The sequence below is a fragment of the Tenrec ecaudatus genome, chromosome 7 (assembly GCF_050624435.1).
Source record: "Tenrec ecaudatus isolate mTenEca1 chromosome 7, mTenEca1.hap1, whole genome shotgun sequence".
Taxonomy (NCBI): Eukaryota; Metazoa; Chordata; class Mammalia; order Afrosoricida; family Tenrecidae; genus Tenrec; species Tenrec ecaudatus.
This window is the reverse complement of record NC_134536.1, coordinates 152,280,384-152,304,442: the sequence shown is the minus strand read 5'-3', so window position 1 is coordinate 152,304,442 and position 24,059 is coordinate 152,280,384. Positions and strand designations below refer to the sequence as shown.

The following is a 24,059-nucleotide window of genomic DNA, read 5'->3' as shown; positions in this document are numbered from 1 at the left end:
GGACTTCATTGCTCTGTTCCCCTTGCTGTTCTGTTGCATCCCCTTAGTGCTTTGCCTCCGTGTGGTGGGGTCAGATCAGGCACATTTCCCATACTGTGTCTCTAGTGTTGTCCCCTATAGCACTATTGGTCAGTGAGGGACTTCGTGTCTCGTAGTAGGGGCCAGCCCTGTTGTCCTCTCTGTACATTGACTGCTCTGAGCAGGAATATCGTACTCAGGACGTGGTGGGCCAGGATGTGCTCCACTCTCTCTTCCTCCCCCTGTATGCTTTGATCAGACATGCCTCGCTCCCTGAGCTGTAGCTTCATTGCTGTCTTGTGAAGTGAATTCTTCTGGGGGAAGCAGGAGCTGTCCACATATTTTGAATTGAGGCTGGCACCTCAGACCTCTTCACTGGTTACATACTCCATGCTGGCATGTTGCATGCATGTGTTGGAGCACCGGATTGAAGTCTGGTCCCTCTTTCCCTGTGGACATATAAACAGTACCCTCCCCTTGGGTGGGTCAGTACCCTTTCCCCCCGCTACCTGTGTCTTCCCCCCCTCCTTTTGGAGACTAATTCTTTACAGGAGTAAAAAACTCTTATCTTTCTCAAGCTACTGGTGGTTTCAAATTGATGACCTTGTAGCTAGCAATCCAATGAGTAACCCATGTCACCACCAGGACTGCAACATATGGGTTTATTATATATTACTGCATATTAATACTATCACTCTTGAAGGAATTTAAAAAATGAACATGGTGACTATAGTTCTTGTACTTCATGTGAACCAGTCTCTTAATTCCTTGATTTGAAACAGTTGAATAGGTAAATTCTACAGGGATGTATTCATATGTGCTATAGATTTTTGAAAGCGCAGTGGTTAAGTGTTCAGCAAGGAACTTAAAGGTTGGCAGTTGGGATCCACCACCCTCTCTTCCACAGGAGAAAAGACCTGTAGATGTCCTCCTGTAGAATTCCAGCCTAGAAAACCCATGGGGGAGTTGCTGTGCCACACAGGGCCCCTGCACATCCTAGTCAAGTTGTTGGTACATGATGGGGATAGCAAAGCCTCTTATTTTTCACCTTCTCTCACTTGTGCACTAATTCAGACTGCTCTTTACCTGTGTAGGCATGTGTGCTTGAACACTTGCTAATTATAGCGCTGTGTTTATTCCCAACCTAAATCTACAAACTTAGTAATTTTCTTGTAAAACCGTTTGGCATTCATTACTGCCCTCTATGCAATTCTACAGCCCCCTTCCCCACCAGCCTTTAAAGAAATAAACAGCTTTGTGACCTAACAGGCCAAAAAGGAGATTTCACTTTGATGAGATTAAATACTCCTTACATGCCTACTCGTGGTTGCATTTTCTTTTATGTTATTCATGATTCTTTACTGCTCCATTCTTGTAGTATTAGCCTTACCAGTGTGGAAGAGCTTTTTATGAAATCATATTAATAGCTGCTTTTCCTGTGTTATATGATTGGGTACCCCCCCCCCAAAATAAAACCCTGGAATTTGTTTTCAAAGCTATGTATGTAATTTTTTTTTAGAAAACAACCATGTCATCTTAAAAGTACTCTCCGTTATATTTAATACATTTGTCAAATCTGCGATTCCATTCTTGGAAACATATTTCAAACTCATCTGTCTGGATGGCTGACAGCACCTCCCTTGTTTTTTTCCTTCACCTCTTCTACATCATCAAATCATTGTCTTTCATGTTCCTCTTCGCGGAAACAAAATGAAGTTGCACAGAGCACGGTCAGGTGAGAAAAGTGCATGGGGAAAAAGAGGCATGCTGGGTTTTGTTTTGATTTTGGGGCGTTTAAAATTTTTTTTTAATTAAAAAAAAATTTTTTTTGCCAAAAACTGGTGCACTGAGATGGCTGCATGAGCAGGTGCATTGTTGTGGTGGCAAAATTAGTCCCCCATCTGCCACAAATCAGGCCTTTTTGTCGTAATCTTTTCAGAATCTTTAACTAGAAAGCTTGATTAACAGTCTGACCTGGTGGAACGAACTCCAAATGCACTACAAGTTGACATTTTCGTCTTTTGGGGAAGTTGACAGACGTCCAGAACAAGGCTTGTCATTGGTCGACAGTTCACCTGTTTTGAAATGAGAAAACCACTCAGACACTTGAGTTTTTCCCATAGCACTGTCCCTGTACGCTGTGTTCAACATGACATTTTTGCGTGTCATTTTTCCAGAACAGGAAACAAAATTTCACCGCTGCATGCTATTCTCCTAAATCAGCCAACACAAAAAATGAGATTCCAGCAAAGCTGTTTTGGTGAAAAAATTCACTGTGACCAGAGGGACACTTCCCAGGCAGTGGCAGTAACGCAGAGTGACCGCACGATGCTCGCCTAGCAGGAAACCTCTACTGTCGCTACAGCCAGTGCGGTTCTGGTTTTTTGGCAGGAGCACCCGAATATGATGCATGCTTTCCCCAGCTTGTTGGTTTTCTTTTTACTTTCTATGGCTTAAAGAAAACCTTACCATTTTAAATATCTCAGTCCACACCTGTTGTACTCTCAGCTTTCCAATAAGCACTGCCCATGATGAAGCCGCTGTTCTCTGTGAAGCCTAGAAAGGCCCTTGTGGAGCCCAGGGTCCTTTCATGATGTAATCTGCCAGAAGGATTGCTGTCCCACCTGAACTTTCCTGGACTGAGAACTGCCTCAGTTTCCCCCTCTGCTTAGTTTACGCAAGATACAATTTATGAACAAGAGACACCATTCTTTAGTGCATACTTAAATGAAGTTTTGGCCAATGCATATACCTAACTACCACTGTAAAAGATAGAATACAGTTGTCGAACTCAGTTCGTTCCAACTATGTGTTTGAACACCTAAAAGTTGGAGAACTTAACATTTTTCCCTTAGAGATAATGGAAAATCAAACAACTGCTTCAGAGGCCCTAAGAGTACACTTACAAATTCATTTTTCCAGCACTTTAAATCACTATCAAGGCTTTCTCGCATATCTCGCATTGGATTTGTTATCACCATCAAGTTTTTCCTGTTTGTCTAAATTAATATTTCAACCTCTTCCATGGTCTGGGTTGTTTCATGGTTCATGATTTCATACCTACATTAGTCATTTTAAGCACCCCACCCCGCAAAGTTGATGATGTCGATGTTGGGTTCAGCTGCCAAGTCAGATCACGCGGCCTGATTCAGATTTCACAGTGCTGTCTAATTCTATCGTGGTTCTCGGTTTGCCTCTTCGCTGCTGATATTAGGAACTTTCTGTGGAGCCATAGTGTGATATACTACAGGACAGTATAAAAAGCCACAGTGACGAATGTTTTAACACACTAGCACAAACATCATGTTGTCTGACAAAAAGGCGCTTAGACTGTAGGGTCACCCCGTTGTGCCTGTGGCAGGACATGGCGCATAACTCTCTCCACCCGTGTAAGCTTTTGAAAGTCGGATTTCTGGTTCAAAAACTGAGCAAAGTTAAGAACCCTGAGCAGGTCTATTGCGAACCTTGCTCCTTGGGTTGTGGAAAGTTCGAACATGGAGGTCGTGGACAGCTGAGGTATTTCATCATCCCAAAGCTTCCTTTGTTTCCCTTTCTAGACTCCCGTTCCCCTGTCCTGCCTTGCCTATGTCACCTACATTCAGCTCTCTGATTTCTCTCCCCGCAGGTTGGTTTTGCCTTTTTAAAAATTTTTTTTAACATTTTATTAGGGGCTCATGCAACTCTTATCACAATCCATACATATACATCCATCAATTGTGTAAAGCACATCTGTACATGCTTTGCCCTCATCATTTTCAAAGCATTTGCTCTCCACTTAAGCCCTTTGCATCAGGTCCTCTTTTTTCCTCCTCCCCCCTCCCTCATGAGCCCTTGATAATTTATAGATTGTTATTTTGTCATATCTTGCCCTATCCGGAGTCTCCCTTCACCCCCTTCTCTGCCGTCCCTCTCCTTGTAATCAGTTCCCCCTTTCCAACCCACTCACCCTACACTCTCCCAGCATCGCCCCTCACACCCCTGGTCCTGAAGGTATCGTCCACCCTGGATTCCCTGTGCCTCCAGCTCCCATATGCACCAGTGTACTGGTTTTGTCTTTTTAAAGAACTTCATGCAAATGCAGTCATACAGTATGTACTCTGCCGTGTTGGTTTCATTGCTCGGCGTGGTGACTGAGCCTCATGCTTGTGTTGCGCGCACACACGTGTGCACTCACTGTCATCAAGCCGGTTCCAACTCACGGAGACTGTAGGGCAGGGCAGAACTCCTGTTGGTTTCTGTGACTGAGGCCTTCAGTTTCTTCATGACTAGTTTTGGTGGTCAGTATGTACGTTTGATTGATTGAATTGAATTTCCTTCTATGCATATAGATGTCCTTTCACAGCCTTTTACTTCAAGATGGATCGTGAAACGTCTTTTTGATGATGAATGTGACACCATTCCTCTGTAATTTGTAATTTTTGGCATTGTCAATCATGGTGGTCAGATTTAAAATGACAAACACTAGTACATTTCAGTTTACTAATCTCTGGGATATTGGCCTTTATACATTCCATTTTGACAACTTCGAATTTTCCTACTTTCACAATTTGTTCCACATTCTGATTATTAATGGATGCTTGAAGCTGTTTCTTCACATTTTGAGTTATGCCCCACCAGCCAGTGAAGGTCTCCAAAGCTTTGACTACATTGGCATCACTATGGTCAACTCTACCTTGAGAAGACTTGTTTTACATTTTGGTGATTTAGAGTGAGCTTTAGAAGTCCCCCAAAAAGGAGTTTGGCCAGTCATCATGTCATTGGTAACCGAAGATGGAGTTTATGTTTCAGATTGGCCATTTTCTTGGTGTTTAAAAATTATAAGAGAGCTTGTCTGCATTTCTATGCTTGGGCACGATACTTTACAGGAATTTCACAGACTGTTGTATAAGAGTCTGTACATTGAAATTATCTAACTTTAAGATATCAGCATTTGACAGTTCACTGATAGTACTTTACAGTTGAGTTATCATTTTGGACCATGAAAGGGCTCTTTAAATAGCATCCGGTTTAATATTCCAGTAGACATTTGTTGACTATAGAGATTCATTTACTTTGCCACTTCAGACTAGAAAAATCAGGGTCTCAGTTTTTAAATTTTAAAGGGGGAAGAACATTTTTCTTCTAATTGTGAGAGGCATGAGGGGACTCATGTACCACCTGCAGTCTGACATTGGTGGTCAGAGGTTTATAATACATACTGGATTAAGCACCCCGTCCTCTTGTGTCACTTGAGTCATGTTTGTCTTTTTGTCAGGCCATGAATATTTTGAAGGTTTTAACCTGTGGGCTGACTTTTAAGAATGTTTTTTACATTTTTAAACAATTGAAAAAATATTAATCAGAGAACAATATTTGAGGACCCATAAAAATTATGTGAAATCCAAGTATCACTATCCATAAACAAAGTGGAATTGGTTTTACTGTGTATACTTGTGTATAAGCCGAGTTTTCAGCACATTTTTAGTGCAGTTCTTGTGGTAAAATTAGGTGCCTCGGCTGATATTCGGGTTGGCTTATACTCAAGTACATACGGTACTTGTGTATGTTGGTGCGTTTGGTGTCGCTTCTTTCTTATTGTCTATGACTCGTCTTGTATTGTGGTAGCCTGGTTTAATGGTTGAAAATACTATATTAGCCCTTAATAAGTCTACAAAGTTTACATGTTAGCTCATTTACATAAAATGTTTGTGAACATTGGTCGAATGTATCCTTATATTTTCTTTTTTTATTGTATACCCAGAATAACCACACAGTTATGGGAACACAAGTATATATACTCTCTGCAGCTGGTGAGGCTAATCGTACTGTATCTCACCTCTCCTTGTTCTGAGAAAGGGGTAGGGACTGCTGTTCAGGTGGAAAATCGCCCCTGGAGCGAGAAGCAGAAATCTGTGGTAGAGATCAGAAGGGAAGAGGAAGACCCTTCTCTAGCAGTTGAAGCCACGCAAGTCTATCCATGCTACTTCAGCTTGCAGCAAAACCTGGAATACTCTTGTTTACTTTTTATGAGGGAACTTCAAAAAGTCCATGGAAAAATTCCATGATCTTTTAGTTATTTTAATATTTTCCGGTCTATAAGTTATTTGCTTTTTAAAATTTTCAGTGAACGTTTTAAAGGGTTCTCCTGCATCATACTTCTGAAATGAAAATGAATTTAGAAAAAAAATAGCTGCGACATGCTTTTCCCTTAAAAGAGAATCTCAGTACTCCTTGCATTTAAAACTTTTTAAAACTGTTCCTACTATGAAATTGATTTATGTAAAATTTTCCAGAAATGTATTTTTTACATAAATTGAAATACTTATATTCTTATGTGTAACAATTCTCAAGCGAAGGAGCAAGTAAAAGTTTTAAAAATCCATTTAAAACTCTCCTCGCTATATTGTGGACTGTGGATTCTCCAGTGTAGATCTGAATTAATTATTGAATCTGTGGAAATTTGTTAGGCATGAAATCGGCCTTCTGGTGGAACAAGGCTTGCTTTCTCTTAATCCTTTCTGCGTGGAAGCAATATTGTATTTAATTTAAGACTGTTCCATAGTTAAGGTCTTTAATTCTGTATCTTATCTCAAGTAGGTACCTTAGAGGGTTTGTTTGGTGTTTGTGTTTTTATGGAAAAAAAATAGAGTAGGAAAAGTGTACATACTCCAACATTGTGTGTAACCAGTTGATTGTTGAATCCAATGATCCAGCTAATAGTGGTCCAGTGATAAACTAGTAATTAGTTGAGTCAGCTCGTGATGATCCTGTGAATATCAGAGTACAACTGTGCTTCCTTGGATTATCAGTGGTCAATTTCTTGAACATACATAGCAGGCTTTACTTCCGAGGTACTTCTGAGCGGGCTTGAACTTCTAACCTTTCTGTTAGTAGCTGAGTCTGTTAATTATTTGCAACATCTAATCAAAACCAAACGAAAACTTCTGTTGTAGAGTTGATTCTGGTTCAGAGGGCTTTGTAGAACAGACAAGAGCTGCGCCATAGGGTTTCCGAGGCGATAAGCTTTCCCGACGCAGACAGCCACATCTTCCCACTGAGTGACTGGTGGCTTCAAACAACCTATCCTTCAGTTAGCAGCTGAGCGCTTTAACCACTGTGCAACCAAGGCTCCAAAAGTGTGACACCATGGGGCTCCAAAATTGACTATCAGAAACAACTGCAACAAAACCTAATAAACCAGGGGCTTAGTTTGACTCATGCCAACTCCATGTGGAGAAGGTAGAGATTTCATGATTGTGAATGTTTGAAAGCAGATTGGCCCGGCTTTTCCTTTGAGACACTGTCGTGTGAATTTTAATTGCCACCTTTCTATTAGTAGTCCAGTGCAGTTGTCAGATAGCCTTTATTCTCGTGGGATATTAGAGAAGTAACTATCATCTGGCAATCAGACACTTCCTGACGTTCTTGATAGTTGCTGGGTGCAGATGTTTGACTCCTGAGCAATGTGCTTTTTGGCTGAAGAAGGCCTCTGGTTAAAAGGTACAGCAGTGCCTGTGGTCTCCAGGGAAGCAGATGGATGGATTTAATGTTATCCAGAGGTGTGACAATAGAAGGTTCTAGGTACTTTGACACTTAGTCAAGTGTATTCTGTTACCGTGAGCCCTAGCCGGGGTCCCTGTCTTTTTATCCTTGAGAAGCGAAGGCAGTGGAATCCAGCATGATCATGACAGCCTATGTTGATACTGATCGTATTGACCATATTTTAAAAAGCAAGAGCACTGTTTTTCCAAAGATGTTAGAATTTATTAAAACTATGATTCAGAGGTGAACAGCGTGATGTTTCAGACCATTTTATTATTGTAAGACAAGTGCTCTGTACTGAGGATGAGTACTGACCTAGGTGTAATTGTGAAACAAATTTAGGTCGTCAGAGACTTTAATACAGATATGAAAATTTATGACCAGTTGTCATTGAGTCAACTAATAACCTCTCGTGTCAGAATAGAACTGTGCTCCATAGATTTCCGCTGGTTAATTTTCAGAAGTAGATCACCCGCCTACCTTTTGCCGAGGCACCTCTGGGTGCCTTTTAGTTAGCCCTCAAATGTGTTACCTGTTTATGCCACTTAAAAGACTCCAAACATAAAGAAATCCTTTAGAATCCCTCAATCTCTCACATTGCCCCTTAATCCCCACAAGCAACTCACAGCATGAAAGCTTAGCATTTTATTTGACTTAATTTTAAAGAAATTTCAAAAATTCTAAGTAATCGATTACTATTTTATTTCCAGGTGATTGGCAGAGGAAGCAGATAATTTTCATTGTGATTATGGCTTTTGTTACTTTTGACATTTCATTACAAAGCTGGTGCTTTTCGAAAATAGTAAATGTGGTTTAAACTCTTTTCCCCTTTTTTTCTCTTATAAACAGGTTGAAAGGATTGTGGACAAAAGGAAAAACAAGAAAGGGAAGACGGAATACTTGGTGCGGTGGAAAGGCTATGACAGTGAGGATGACACGTGGGAGCCGGAGCAGCATCTTGTGAACTGTGAGGAGTACATCCATGATTTCAACAGACGCCACACAGAGAAGCAGAGAGAGAGCATAATAGCCAGAACAAGCAGGACCTCTCCCAACAACGCTAGGAAACACATTTCCAGATCCACCAACAGCAGCTTTTCTAAGACCTCTCCTAAATCCCTTGTGATTGGCAAAGACCACGAGTCAAAAAACAGCCAGTTACTTTCTGCCAGCCAAAAATTCAGGAAAAATACAGCCCCATCTCTCTCTAACCGAAAGAATATGGACCTGGCAAAATCAGGTATAAAGATACTTGTGCCTAAGAGCCCCATTAAGAGCAGGACCGCAGTAGATAGCTTTCAGAATGAGAGCCCTGAGAAGCTGGATCCCACAGAGCAGAGCCAGGACACTGTCATCCCAGAAGTGGCCACCGAGAAGCCCATTGGAGCTCTGTTGGGCCCTGGTGCAGAGAGAGCCAGAATGGGGAGCAGACCTCGGATACACTCACTAGTGCCTCAGGCGCCTGGCCCAGCGACGGCTGCTGTGGCCACTGGACTCGCAGTTAATGGGAAAGGTGAGTGTTACAAGGTGCTCAGTATCTGTGATGGCTCTGGGTCCTTCCACTGCTTGCACGGTAGGGATCTCTCTTAGACTGTTGCTGCACCAGAGAGCAGCTCCGTGGTGAAAGTGGAAGTACTGCCAATGCTGTCTAGCAGATGTTTACAGAAGCCTTTGGGAGGGAGATTTCGTTACCAGCATCGTTTTCTTTCCTTTAAGACATTGGCATTTGTCCTCTGCAGTCACATTAGCTTTCTCTGTCTGCCTTGCAATCTACAGATTGTGCCACCACATCGATGCACCATACGTAGTGTCTTGCTCTCAGTAGGTTATGCCTTGTGTTTTCATAGAACACATCTACTTTCTGAAACCATCTACCTCTACCTGTCTCTCAGACATGACTTACATCCAGAGTTTTCAGAGTGTGACTAGTATTGGATTAAAGATCATGCACCTGATGTTACTTGTCTTCCAGATAGCCAGAGATCCCTCTTCATGAAGAGATTGTACCTCATGGAGCCTTCAGTGGTCAGCCCTTAGCATGCCAGGGCACCTTTCTTCAGGATTGGGGTCCATTGAAAAATAGTGCTGTGAACAGTGTTGTTCTCATGCTTGCCCTACCTCCTAGATTCTGCATGTTGGTTAGTTGACCACAGTATGAGCATAGATGTTTCCTTTCCTCATTCTTTCATGCTTAGCTAGCTGCCAATTTTATACATTACCTAAACAATGTCACTGAACAATTTTTATAAAAATATTGATTATGAAACTAATTCACTGTGCAAACCTTAACTGAAACCATGATAAAATATGTAACAACAAACAAAACTATTCAGTATTTTCTAATCCAAGTCTACTGAACCTATCATGGTTTAAACCTTGATAACTTCCTATCTGCCATGGATTTCTAATTAGATTTCTTATCTTCTACCTTTTGAGGGCTCTTGTCCATTTGTTCAAATCCATGGTGAGTGGCAGCGGATTGCACGGTTGCCAATCTGGCTTCCTACCGCTGCTTTAGTTAGTAGGTATGCGTGCCCCTAAGCGTTTATGGTTCTACCCATGCCTACTTCTCTCGCTTCACCTCCACAAGTCGCCACGCCTGCTGCTGGCTGACTGTTGAGAGCACATTCTTTTCCTGATGAGCTCTGATTCCCCTCTCTGGTTTGGGACTTCTCCTCTGGTGTCCTCTGCTTTGCACCCTGGAGCCTGGTATGACCATCATTTCTTTACCTATGTCTGTCAACTTCAACCCAAGGTCTAGTAGGATAATATGAGGCAAGGTAAAATGGCTTTGATTTGTTTTGGAGCTCTTTTTCTCTAAAGAGAAAACATCTGAGAGATTAGTCATCTTGCTTGGTGCGTTTAACAGCATTACGTTAGCCTTAACTCTTGTACAGCAAGGAAGCTGAATGTAAATGAAATCTGGATAGTAAACTACCATCTTTGATTTTCAGATTATGCTTTCCCAAATGCCACCCCTCTCCCCTAGTACAGGAGTTCTGCATTCACCAGACCACATGAACTTGTTTACAGAAATGACCACTGTTGGCCCTTTCTCCGCTCACAGATACAGTTTCCTTGTACCTAGTTGTAGATGAGGGGGCTGAGAAGTTCAGATGGAAGGGACTTTGTCAGTAACCCAATAGCACTGTTTATTTTTGAGATAAAGGAACTCAAACCCAGGAGGCTGTGGGGTTCTAGAGAGAATCAGAGGCAGAGAGAGAATAAGAGCATGTTTTCTACTACTACAGTATTCTTCCTTACTGCTTCCTTAGACAGAGAAACACCAGAATCTTTACTGGATATGTTGAGGCTGATGCCCTGCCTGGCCCTGGGGCTACAAACATAGACAAACCCTGGGCCAGGCATTGGTAAACTGCTGCCCATGACCTTGCCCTAACCCACCGCTTGATTTTTTTTGACCAGCAAGCTTTAAAGTGGCTACTTTACACTTTTTTTTAATGTTTGAAAAAGAATCAAGAAGAAGAATATTTCATGGTATGAAAATAAGAAATTCCAACTTCAGTATTCATAAGTAAAGCTATATGGGAACACAGCCGGTTTTATTCATGTATTTATTGTCTTTGGCTGTTTCATTCATTGGCTATTGCTGCAAGGACTGAATTGATCTTGGCAACAGAGACTATATATATAGTCTCCAAATCCTGAAATACTTACTCTGGCTATTCACAGAAAAGGTTTCCCCTCATGGACTGTGGAAAGTCATAGTCCTGAGACAGTATCCTCTCCATCTCCAGCCTCCTTCTTAAATATTATTAGGAATGTGAGAAACGTCCAGAGGTACACAGTCTTCCTTTACCATTCATTAAAGGTGCATACACATGTTTTTTATGAGGGAAAGCCCAGTTTGATTTTCAAAACTTCCCTGACTTAAAAAGGTTAGAGCCAAGTTCCTTTATCCAAAAAAAAAAACAAAAAAAAACCCAAAAAACAAACTCTGGCCATCGAGTCAACTCCAACTCATGGGAGCAGTTAAGACAGAGTAGAACGTCCTCCTGTGGAGTGGCTGGTGGTTTCAAGCTGCTAACCTTGCAGTTACTAACCCACTATGCCCTAGGGCTCATTTGTATAAATCAGAAATTCAAACTTTAATTATCCCCCAGTCAGGTTATCTATCCTCTTGTCCCCTCCTCCCCCAACATGGATGAATTCTTTCAAAAGAAGTCACTAAGCCTTCCTTCAGTATACACATTCTGTTTTCTGAAGCATACCTCCCATGAAGACCTTCATTGCTTTATACTTTATATATAAGGAGGGTAATGGCTCCTGTTTACATAGAGTTGATGACACCCCCCTTTCAAAAATCATTTTATTGGGGGCTTGTACAACAGTTATCACAATCCATACATAACATCCATTGTGTCAAGTACATTTGTTGCCATCATCATTCTCAAAACACTTGCTTTCTACTTGAGCCCTTGGTATCAGCTCTTCATTTTCCCCCATCCCTTGCCCACCCTCCCTTCCTCATGAACACTTGATAATTTATAAATTATTATTTTTCCATGTCTTATACGGACCGATGTCTTCCTTCAACCACTTTTCTGTTGTCCATCCCCTAGGGAGGGGGTTATATATAGATCCTTGTAATCGGTTCCCCCTTTCTCCCCATACCTTTCCTTTGCCTTCCTGGTATCACTGCTATCATTATTGGTCCTGAAGGGTTTATCCGCCCTGGATTCCCTGTGTTTCCAGCTCTTATCTGTACCAGTGTACGTCCTCTGGTCTAGCCAGATTTGTAAGAACTGGGATCATGATAATGTGTGTATGTGGGGAAAGCATTAAAAAACCTAGGGCTGAACATGATAGTGGGACAACTGGAAAGTAGGTAGTAGATGGACATTGGGCCTCTACTCAAGTGCTCCTTCAATGCAAGAACACTTTGTTCTATTAAACTGGCATTCCATGATGATCATGTTCCTGACACAGTCGCTGAAGACAAATCAAATGTAGTGAAGAAAGCTGATAGTGCTGGCTATAAAAAAGAGCGTCTGAAGTCTTTAAAGGCTTGAAGGTAAACAAGCAGCCATCTAGCTTAGAAGCAACAAAGCCCACATGGAAGAAGCACACCAGCATGTGTGATCATGAGGTGTCGTTAAGATCAGGTTTCGGGCATCAAAGAACAAAAAATCATATCATTGTGAATGAGGGGTGTGTGTAGACCCAAAGCCCATCTGTAGGCAACTGGATGTCTCCTCACAGAAGGGTCATGGGGAGGAGACGAGCAAGTCAGGGTGCAGTATAGCACCGATCAAACAGACTCCCCTTTTTATTACTCTTCCTAAATAAAAATGTGCAAGTGTACATGCAGTGCTTTGTAATACATAAGCTTAGAGCCTTAAGTGATTGTATCTTACTTTGTGGAATAATCTGCAGATTGAGTGGGTAGGAGTACAGCGTATTTCCATGACGTTCAGACCATCTTTCTCCAAAAGCCACCATGATCTTGTGATTCCTTTTATGCGCCTATCTCCTACCTAACATGGATGGTCAGATCCAGTCACGAAGCATCCACACCTTACACTTAATAGGAGGAAACTCGGGAGAGTTTTTAGGATAGTGGAAGGGAACACCTTAGGGCTGCGATCAAAATCGGAACTTCAAATTAACAAGAGAAACAGCATTCCTCCCCAGGAGCCCCCCTCTCAAGTGTTCTTAAAAGAAGCACATGGCAAAAGCAAATGGTACCTTAGACAACTTTTCCACTTTCAGTGTCACTGATGAGTTAGTTAGACGCTTCTTTTTGTTTCCTCCACTAGAATGTGAGCTCAAGAAGGGAGTTTGCCTTTTGTGTCCAGAGTAGTGTCTGCCACATAGTAGGTACATACACTTGCAGATTGTTGTGGGTGCATGATTGCCATAAAACTGGTGTTCACTGAAGATGGGCTGTAATGTGTTCTTCTCTGTAACCTTGCTCAGACTAAATTGGAGGGAGGGAAGACGAGCTATGGAAATAACAGAGAAGGTGTACCAGATACAGAAATATTCCAGTAAAACCACTTACACTTGGAATATATCTTCTCTAATTGAAGAGATAAAGTCTCATTATAGAATGTAATTATTATAGTATATTATATAATATTCATTATATAATTATATATAGTATATACTCGAGTATAAGCCGACCTGAATAACTGCCGAGGCTCCTAATTTTACCACAAAAACTGCATTAAAAGTGTGCTGGAAAACTCGGCCTATACTCGAGTATATGCGGTAATATAATCATATTAGATTTCTGGCTTACACTCATAAATCTTAAAGCAGTTTACTTTTATTTCCTTGATTAATTTCAGTTACATAAGAGAACTCATTTGTTTTTCTAAGACTAATTGAATCTCAGATATTTGTGGAATTAATTGGAAATGGACCATCTCCTTTGAAAACATTAATCACGTATGTACAACAATGTTTTTTGCCACCAAAGTGTTTTGTGAGTATCTTTCTATTAACCAAAAGAATGAATTTCTTGGAGCATTTTAATACACAGATGATTGTTTTTACAGAGTAACCGTATGTGTGTACTCAACTTTTAACTGTTTTAAGCATGAGAGCGGCTTAAAGGTGAATACACTGTTTTCGTCAGAAATGCTAAGAAACGTTTATAAATGAGGTCATGCTGCTGTCTTCTGTACACTACTCCTTTTCTAAAACTTGTTGATGTTTTCTTGCTCTTTTAATTCACTGCTTAAATTCTACAAAAGAATCAGCTGCTTTTAAACACTAGATGGTCTTATTTTGTCCTTTTCTAAATTCAGATGCATGCTCACTTGATGATCACGCCACAAGCATAGCATCTGATAGAGTGCTATTAGCTAACCGAAGAGCAGCGCAGCTGTAAACTTTCTGAGTTCTGTCACGTATGGGTGGCAGCTAGGTTAGTCGCTTCCATTGCAGTCTGTCATGAATGAAGTAACTCGGGGGAAAAAAAAGACTGATAATGTACCACAACACACTACACGTACTTGACCACCTGCCTTTCAGCCAGTGGCCATTAAAATCAAAAGGGGCCCCTGGGGAGACTTCTGGACAACCTGGCTTCTTTTGAGAAACTGGAGTGTACATTCCTCTTGACAAAAGGGTATGGGACAAATGATACAAATGATCTGTCACCCTTTTCTTCCAGGGAAGCTTAAGGGCCAAATATGCAGCTGTCTTCTAGAAATAGGCCCCTAGGGCCATTTATTATTTAGTTGCTGAAATTAGAAACCAACTCCAGAAAAGGTTAAGAAGTCGTGAGACTGTTGACCAAAGACAGTAGCTGCTAAGGCCACCACAGGAAAATATCAACCTGCAAAAGGGAGGTTTGTATATATGAATGTATGATCCAAGAAGAGGTATAGATACACAGCCACCATATGTTTATTCAACACCTCCTGCGTAACAGCACTTGTGCTACGTATTTCCCCATATAGTCCTTATTCACAAGGAACAAATCCATTCACCATATAAAGATTGTCAATTACTGTTAGGCCATTCCAACTCATGGGAGAGTAGAACCATGTCCCATAGGGTTTTCAATAGCTCGTTTCTGGAAATGGATAGCCAGGCTTTTCTTTTGAGCAGTCCCTGGGTGGACTCAAACCATCAACCTTTTAGTTAGCACCTAAGCTATCATTTGTACCACCCATAGTCCCATCTAAAGATTATAGGGACTAAAAGCAAACTAGAAAGTAGTGGTCCTGTAAGCCAAGTACACCCTTCCATTTATCATTTTATAAACATTTAATGGGTGTCCTTGAGACCGAATAATGTGATTTCCCAGAGACATCTGCAAATGTTTTCCTTTGCTTCCACCCTGAGATATGAGCCCGATGGTTCTCAGGTCCCAGTGCATGGAAGAATTCTAGTACCTAGTTCTAGGTACAAAGCCATGGAGAGATGCTGCTCTTGCTACTAGATGTAGGTCTGTTCCCGTGGAAAAAGTTGGTTTTATATAGGAAATTAAAGTTACACAAACCATAAATATTTCATCACATAACTTCTGCATGTACAGGTACCTTCCAATTATTGAAAAAGCCACTTAAGAAGGAACACTTTGATTTGCTCTATTTTTAACGAGTCAAGCTTGTTTCCTTGAATTCCATTGGTTAGAATGCAACATGCCATCATTGACCATTTCTCATTTGAATTTCTTTAGAGTGGAGCAAGAGTTTGAATGCTTATATGTCTGTTTTCATGTAATCCAGGATTTTTATTCATTTATCCTATTTTTTCACTTAGACCTGGCTTTACAATAATGCTTTAGAGCAATGGTTCTCAATCTTCGTATTGCTGCAGCCCTTTAATACAGTTCCTCATGTTGTTGTGACCCCCAACCATAAAATTGTTTTCGTTGCTTAATAACTGTAATTTTGCTACTGTTATCAGCCCACTCCTGTGAAAGGGTTGTTCAACCCCCAAAAGAGTCATGACCCACAGGTTGAGAACCACTGCTTTCGAGCCTTTACAGAGTTTCCATTAAAGCATCAGTTCTGACTTTTAGACCATATTTCATAGTGTATGTGAAAGAGAATGAAATGTTATCATATATTCAATTGCCTTAATACGTGTAGGGTGTAGAGCCCCGTCAGCTGCTTCCAGAAGGAGCAGGAACAGGTGAATTCTGTGTAGGACCACTGGGTCTTCTCCAGGCAAGTTTCACTTGGGGAGTCTTATCTCCTAATCCAAGGAGGATTAGGGATCTGAACTGTTTTTACCCAGGGCACTATCTTTGGAGACAAGTTCTCAGGCCATGAGATAACTATTTTTAATTTTTCTATTTTGATTTTCTTTTGTACTTCCTATTCAGTGATTTTCAAAGTGTGGTGTTGAGGTTAGCCACTGCTAGGAAACACTTGAATGTGCACATCTCAGATTCTTGCCCTGGGCCGACTGAATTGGCATCAAGTTATATCTCTTGGCAGTGTGTTTAGTAACAGTCATGCAGTTGGTTCTTTTGCACTCTAAGCTTGCTATCCTCAACTGTTTCTTATACATTTTATAGAGCTAGGTGGGAAATAAATAAGTCCTGCTACCAAATTCTTCTGTATAAGTACATTTTAAAATTTTAACTATATTTAGTTCCCACTCTATGTTAAAATTGTTTTCCTTTAGTACATTCTGATTAAAAATTATGTTTAGGCTTCTGTAATTTGCTTTTAATAAGTATTTTAATAATTTTAACTAGCATTAACATGTTATACCATAATGAGATTTTTATCAGTGGTAGGGAAAAAAAAGTAAAAGCCTTCCCTCACCCCTACATTCGCTCTCAGAGCCACCTACTGCTAACGGGTTTTCTTCCAGAAATTATATAAATATGTGTATCTTTTAAATATATCATGGAGATCATATTAGGAAGATTGTCCTATAAAGCTTATATATTTTTGTAACATTTTATTTTATCTTGTATATACGGTAGTATCTACACAAATTATTTCATTCTTCCAAAAATGTATTATTGTTGATTAAGACTTTATCACATAAACATGATAGCTTATATTTGGTATATCTGGGGCAGGACATCCCAATTTGCTATTCCTAGCTGTATTGTGTTGTTATTGTTAGTGGCAATTGAGTTGGCTCCAATTCATGGTAACTTTATATATAACAGAATGAAACATCTCCATGGCCTGTACCATCATCATGGTCTTTGATATTTTTGAGCTAATTATTGTATTAGTCCTTATCATCGATGGTTTCCCACATTTGCACTGATCCTCTACTTTACTACTATACTAAACATGATATCCTTTTCTTTGAATGCATCTTTCTCGAGGACATGTCCAAAGCGAACCTTGCATCTCAGGAGCAGTCCAGTTTTATCTAAGTGTGATTTGTTTGCTTCTCTGGTAGCCCAGGGTATATTCATCAATGATAACTCATAGCACAGTTCAAAACTACCGAGTGTTCTTCTGTTCAGTGAGTAATGGCTTAGGCATAGGGCTCTTCCAGGAGGTGAGAACCACAGCTGTCAACGCCGAACGCTTTCCTCCAGAAATGAATTTCTTATCATTGTTGCAACTGCAAAAATCTTGATACACTTCTTTGATTTTTAAACAGGTATTGTGGGTTTGGCTCCAGACCACCTCAATACAGTGAGTCATACAAATGTTTTAGTTTCTCAGTGCAAATGAAAGTATGTTTACTCTCTACTGCAGTCTTGAGTTGGAATTGCCTTGATGGCAGTGAGTGTGGAGCAGGGAGGAGGCTAAAGTGTGCAACCCAAAACCAAACCCACTGCCATCATAATGCAGTTTTTGTGGTAAAATTAGGTGCGTTGGCCAATATTCAGGTTGGCTTATACTCAAGTATATAAGGTACATACTGTTTTTGTGATTGATCACTATGCTTTAATTTTCAATTGGTAACAATGAAAATACACCTTGCATGTCAGATATTTACAATATGATTCATAACTAGCAAAATTACAGTTATGAAGTAGCAATGAAAATAATGTTATGGTTGGGGGTCAGCACAACATGAGGAACTGTATGAAAGGGTCACGACATTAGGAGTTCTTTTGACTGTCCATGGTACTGTCTAGATTCTTCACCAACTCTGTAGTTCAAATGCATCGATTTTTCTTCATTCTTAATTAGCCAGTGTCCTATTTTCACATGCAGTTGAAGTGATTGAAAATGCCATGGCTTAGGTCAGGTATAGCGTAGTCCTCAAATGTTTTGAAATATGAGAATTACCAGACTGTGACACAGATTCAGGAATGGGTTTGGGGCTCACACTAAATCCTAGCTTCAATTTAAGAACAATTAGTTCTTACATCATGGCCCTGCTCAATACTTGCCCTTAGGATGGGAACACAAAAGATATGGGTGCTACAGCAAAATTTGGTGATGAAATTAGATGGTGCGTGTCTAAGAAGCAGCCATCTAAATGAGATGTCATCTAAGTCCACAGGGAAGAAGCACACCAACACCAGTCACCACAGGATTGTAAATCATATAACCCAAAGTAGAAGGGGGGATTGGTATCAAAGCCTAAATTTTGAGGATCTGGTTTGCAGAAAGCTACAGTGGGAGCCCAAGATACATTTGTGGGACTACATAGAAAATAAGCCTAAGTGAGCTCCCTCTATCTGTAATTGAAGCATAGGAGGAAGGTGTTTACTAAACAGAACACTGGAGGGATGACTATAGAAGATCAAAGGGATAAACCTGACTTGAACAGTTAAAACTTGGCCATTTGAGTCCAACTCCCCAAATGCATGCTACACCTGATCTGGTATTCAGCATTTTTTGTATATTAGTTTGTTCATGTTAGAGTTTATGTCGGATGTGTTATGACATCAGGGATCACCCTCTTGAAGTTGTGTTACATGTTTTTTGGTATATGAAACCCAGGATTGATGAACCTATAGGGACAGCAAGTGAAGGTTTCTGGGGTGGGGTAGGGGTACATTGGTGGGGCTGGAGTTGAGGTATAGCGGAGATGATGCCAAGGAGTCCAGGAAGAAAAAGAATATTTGAAAACTGATTGTGGTGGCAATTGTATAATATTGCTTGATGTGATTGAACTATGGAATTAATTATATACATATATATGAGCTCTCAATTAAAAATATATATGTACGTATGTATTAAATATAACACGGAGACACAAAATGAGTGCATGTTATTGGAAATCATTATTTCCTCATAATGACCCCATTTGCAGGAGTAGAAACCCTTGTTTCTCCTGCAGAATGACTGGTCGTTTCGAACTGCCAACCTTGAGATTGCAATCTAGTGTCAAACCACTATCTCACCAGGCCTCCTATTACTGGAACTACTGCAGGGATAAACTTGTTCGACATAGAGTTGCCACAGCCTTCAATTTGTAAGACATGCAATTTGTACCATCAAGTATCCCTGTAATCCATAAATATTTCAATTTTTCACACAATTACCTTAGAAATGCTCTTGTCAGTTGCCATCAAGTAAATGTTCAAGGATGTCAGCTCTGGTGGCATAGTAGCTTATGTGTTGGACTGCTAACACCCCAAGGTTAGCAGTTCGAAACCATCAGCCACTCATCAGAAAAAGGATGAGACTTTTACTACTGCAAAGATGTACACTTACAGAAATCCACAGGAGCAATTATACTCTGCCTTATAGAGTTGTGTGTCAGATTGTCTCAATGGTATGAGGTTTTGAATTGAGCCTGTATTTCAAGGCACTTCTGGGTAAGTTAGAATCACCAAACTTTCAGCTATTAAGTGCTTAAGTTGTTAGTGCTGTCTAGGGCTTTGAGTCAAGTATGAACATTGACCTTTAACTCCATACCTATGAATACCATTACTTTCCCCAGAGGATATATCAATAATTTGATGTGTGGCATTTCAGGTCTTTCTCCACCCCCCTACTTATGTTATTTTTTTATGGAATCACCATTATATAATTTTCTCCAACACTTGGTTTCCATATAACACCCATCATGTCTTGTAGAATTTTATATTGTAAGATTTTTAATTTTCAGCTCCATTTATTTTGAAGTTTTCAACCTGGCTTTTCTTTTGATACAATTTCAAATGTTACAGGAAAATTATAAAACTAGTACAAGGGATGGTTCACCAGGTTTACCAGTTGTTTACATTCTCTTTTTCTTCTTTCCATGTTCTGTACATATTTACATATATACATACTTATGTATGCATAAACTTTTTTCCCTTTTGCTGAGTTTTGTAAGTTGACTGGAGAATTGCCATTAGAGAGAATAGCAAACTACAATATCTGTAATTGATTTCAAAATAAGATTTTTAAATCCAGCCAAATTGATGTATCTCAGAGTAAAACTGCATTCTTATCTATTGCTCACTAACATTTTAATCACATTTTTAGAAAATCTGCCAAATGAAAAGATAGAAAATACTTAAGTGTTTTAATTGTAAAGCATAAGTTGGTTGTTAGCTTTACTTGCTGTTACTTCTTGTACTTTATTTTGGTGAGAATTTGCACAGAAAAACAATTCAGTCACTTCTACATTTTCAGACCACTGACATTGATTGCATTATTCAATCAGTGCTATGCTCACCCTTTTTTCCTGAGCTATTTCTTCCCCATTAACATAAATGTACTGTTCCTAAAGTTCCCATCTAGTCTATGGAGTTGCTGTTGTCACCTTAAGAATCTGATAGCACAGCAAGTTTATTTGTTGTGCTAATCACAAGATCAGCAATTCATAACCACCCGCTGCCTTGAAACCCACCTGGGTAGTTCTACCCAGTCCTACCTGTCCTACCCTGTCACTGAATTGGAATGGACTCAGCAGTGAATTTGGACATGTTAGTTGTCCTGTATCAGTAGTTCTGAAGCAATCACAATGTTCAAGGCAGGTAAGGCAGACTAATGTTTGGCTTTAAGAAGACTTTTAGAGATATTTGTGGTTTAAGATAGAAGGTTATCTACAGGCTATAGTTTCAAGTGTTCTTCCAGCCTACATGGCTCTAGAGAATCTATAAGAATTCCGCTATCTTTCTATTCCATCTCCCCACAAACGTGTCTTCCGTCTCTGCATCTGTGTTGCTGTCTTCCACAGAAGCCACTGCTATCTTCTTGTGACACCTTGTATCTTAAGGACGAAATCAATTATGTGAACACAGTCTCGCTTTTGAGCATGCTCATTTGGTCCACCATAAATTCCTCCAGTACTACTTCCACCTTCTTTGGCAGATAAAGGACGTCTTTCTTTTATAGATTTAGACACGGATCCTAAAAGAAAAAATGATTTAATAAAAGTCATTCAGCACACTTGATAAGAGGACAAGGCCTACATGAGAATCACTTCCTGACTTCTGCTTTGTTCTTCCTATTGCATCACACTCGTGACAAGTGGTAATTTGTAACCATAGTTCACAGAGTTGATAGGAACTATATTGGTCAAAAAGCTCCTGGGTGGCACACCCAGTAGTAGTGCTTTACTACTCTTGCTTTACTAGCAAAGGTTGGCTATTTGAAGTCACCCAGAGGTGCTTCAGAATACAGGCCTGGTAACTGCTTCTAAAAATCACAGCCTTGAAACCCCATTGAGCAGTTTTACTCCATCAGGTCACTGTAAGCCACTGACAGCAAATACTAATCAAGACACCCAACAGCCACTGACAGCAAATACTAATCAAGACCTCTTTTCTGTCTCATTGAGTGAGACTGAACCCACCAAAGTCTAGGCACAGTGTATCCACAGCTAGCAAAGTTAACAGGCCCTGTCCCACCCCTGCTCTTTATTTCATTCAGGCACACCCTTCCCATGGAAGCAAGGCACCTTCAACACTCCAGGCTGGCACCCCTAGTTCTTATCAAACCACAGAGAAAACTATGTTCTCGCTCCTGAAAAGTTTCAAGGGGGTAAGATTAATTTATCTTAGCCCAGAAGAGTGATTGGCATGATTCTCCAAGGGAAATTTGGGGCTATTATGGAATTAGATACTAGCCAGGTGCAAACAATAGTTGTCAGTGGCCTTGGGCAATTTAAATTGCAATGTACATTTAAAATGTAATGCTACTTTACTAAATTATAATGTATCATTTCAATGAATGGCATTGAAAGTAGACTTATTTGGCTACCTCTGATTTCCTTCTTGCTTTCATTCCCCCATCCTTCATTGCCTGTTCTGACCCCAGTCATTCCTCCCAAGCCACTCTATATTTATGTGGGTTTGATAATTCATTATAAGAAAGCCACACAGAACTCACAGACAGTACCAGCTATGAAGAGTGTTGATTAGGGAAATCAATAGGTTACCACAAGTCAAAATCAGCAAATAGTAAGGATACAGTCATGGTCTCCTCAGTCAGATGCCAGGTCTTTCTCCCAAGTTCTCAGCCATGTGGTAGCCAAGTCTGACTCTAATCCTCAGTCTCCCAGCCATGTGGTTTCTTGACTTTTGCATCAATGGGCGGGCCAGGAAGCCTGTTAGCTGCTCCACAGTTCCATGCTTTTGGTTAAGACGAGAATATAGCGCATAGTCTTGACACTACTTTCTTGGTCTCCATGTCAGTCTCTGATGCATCTGATCTCAGTGGACTCTGCCACTCCAGACAGACTGCTCTTCCAAAGTCTATGGAGTTTCTCCCTCTACTGCTGCTTGAAAGATGGCTTATCCTCTCGGCCCTGCTGCTTTAGCAAAGTGTGATGAAAACACACATGCTGTCTGGCTATCCGAAATAATAGTGCCTGGGGTCATAAAGGTTTGTCTTCAAATAATTAGCCATCTAAGTAAGTCATCAACTAAGTCCACATGCAAGAAGCACACCAGTCTATGTGATCTCAGGATTTAAAATAATAAAATCCAAATGGAAGGAGGGATTGGTGCCAGAGCGCAAATTCTGAACACTCAGCTTGCGGAAGGCTACGAATGACAGTGGATGCCCAAAGGCCATTTGCAGGGTCCCCACGTAGATTTAAGTCTCCACTTAATCCCCCCACCATAGTGAGCGGCTGTGAATGGCCTTGTTACCAAACAGCAGTGTAAAATGGATTGTGGCAGATGTATTAGGTTAAAAAGCAATGCCTTATCTTGTGTTTCCCATTTGTATTTTGTGTGCTTTTCTGTATATGAAATCCAGGCTAGGTAGGCAGACCTATAGTCAGCCACTGGATTGATAATTGTCTAAGCCCATGGCACGAGAGGATGGGAAGTTCATGAGTACAAGAAGCAAATGTTCTGAAGTTGATTGTGGTAAAGATTGCACAGATTTTCTTGACATGATTGATTGATTAAATAGTATGATATGTGAAGTATATGCCAATAAAAGGATATTAAAAAAAGATGGCTCTTCCTTATAGCCGGTGGTAAGAATATTTACCAATTACTTCTTTTAATAGGACACATGCCCAATTTGCATAGTCCCACCCAATCATTTGGTGGGAGTGACAGAGAGACTTAGAAGAGGGATATTAAGAATTTCAGCTCTACTATAATCACTAGCATTACATATTAGTAAAATTTTAATGAGAATTTGAATTAATACATTTCAGCTTCTTAGTGGCTAACTCATAATGCGTATAATCTTATAGAGCTGTGATTTCATGCTAATCAGATTTGCATTCGTTGTTGAGCTCTGCACTTTTAAATTTTTGAATCTAAAGTATCTCTGAGGCTTCATTTCTCAAGGCTTGGGTCTACATTTGTACCCTCTTGATTAGATGCGTCATTTATAAGTCAATCAGAAATGAAGAAAAATCCCTTTAAACAAGATGGTGTTTTGGGGGCTTCTAAATTATAATATACTAAAGGATCAAATTCTGCAACACATTTTTGCTTTAGAAAGAGAAATATTCCCTAAAGTGACTTTGGAACTTTTATGGGATAGATGAGAACAAGTTCCCCAGAAGAATTTCTGAACAAATAATGTTGGGAAGATTTAAAATTGATGTAAGAATTGTGTAAAGAAAGCTTTAGATGCACAAGCATTTTAATCATCTCTACTGATGTACATTGTTCATTCCAGTGTTTCATAGATAATAGGTGTTAAACAATTGTATGTGGTTGATTTGTTGGGTGTTTTTTAAATTTTGTGGTTTGT

General features: G+C 40.2%; 1 protein-coding gene across 2 annotated transcripts in view; it reads left to right on the top strand.

Moving 5' to 3' along the window:
- Positions 1 to 24,059, top strand: part of CDYL (chromodomain Y like) — a 218,975-nt gene that overhangs the window by 80,574 nt on the left and 114,342 nt on the right. For both annotated transcript variants that reach the window (XM_075555251.1, XM_075555250.1), the window contains exon 2: positions 8,389 to 9,052. In XM_075555251.1, coding sequence (XP_075411366.1) covers positions 8,389 to 9,052 — 664 coding nt within the window. The remainder of the gene's footprint in view (positions 1 to 8,388; positions 9,053 to 24,059) is intronic.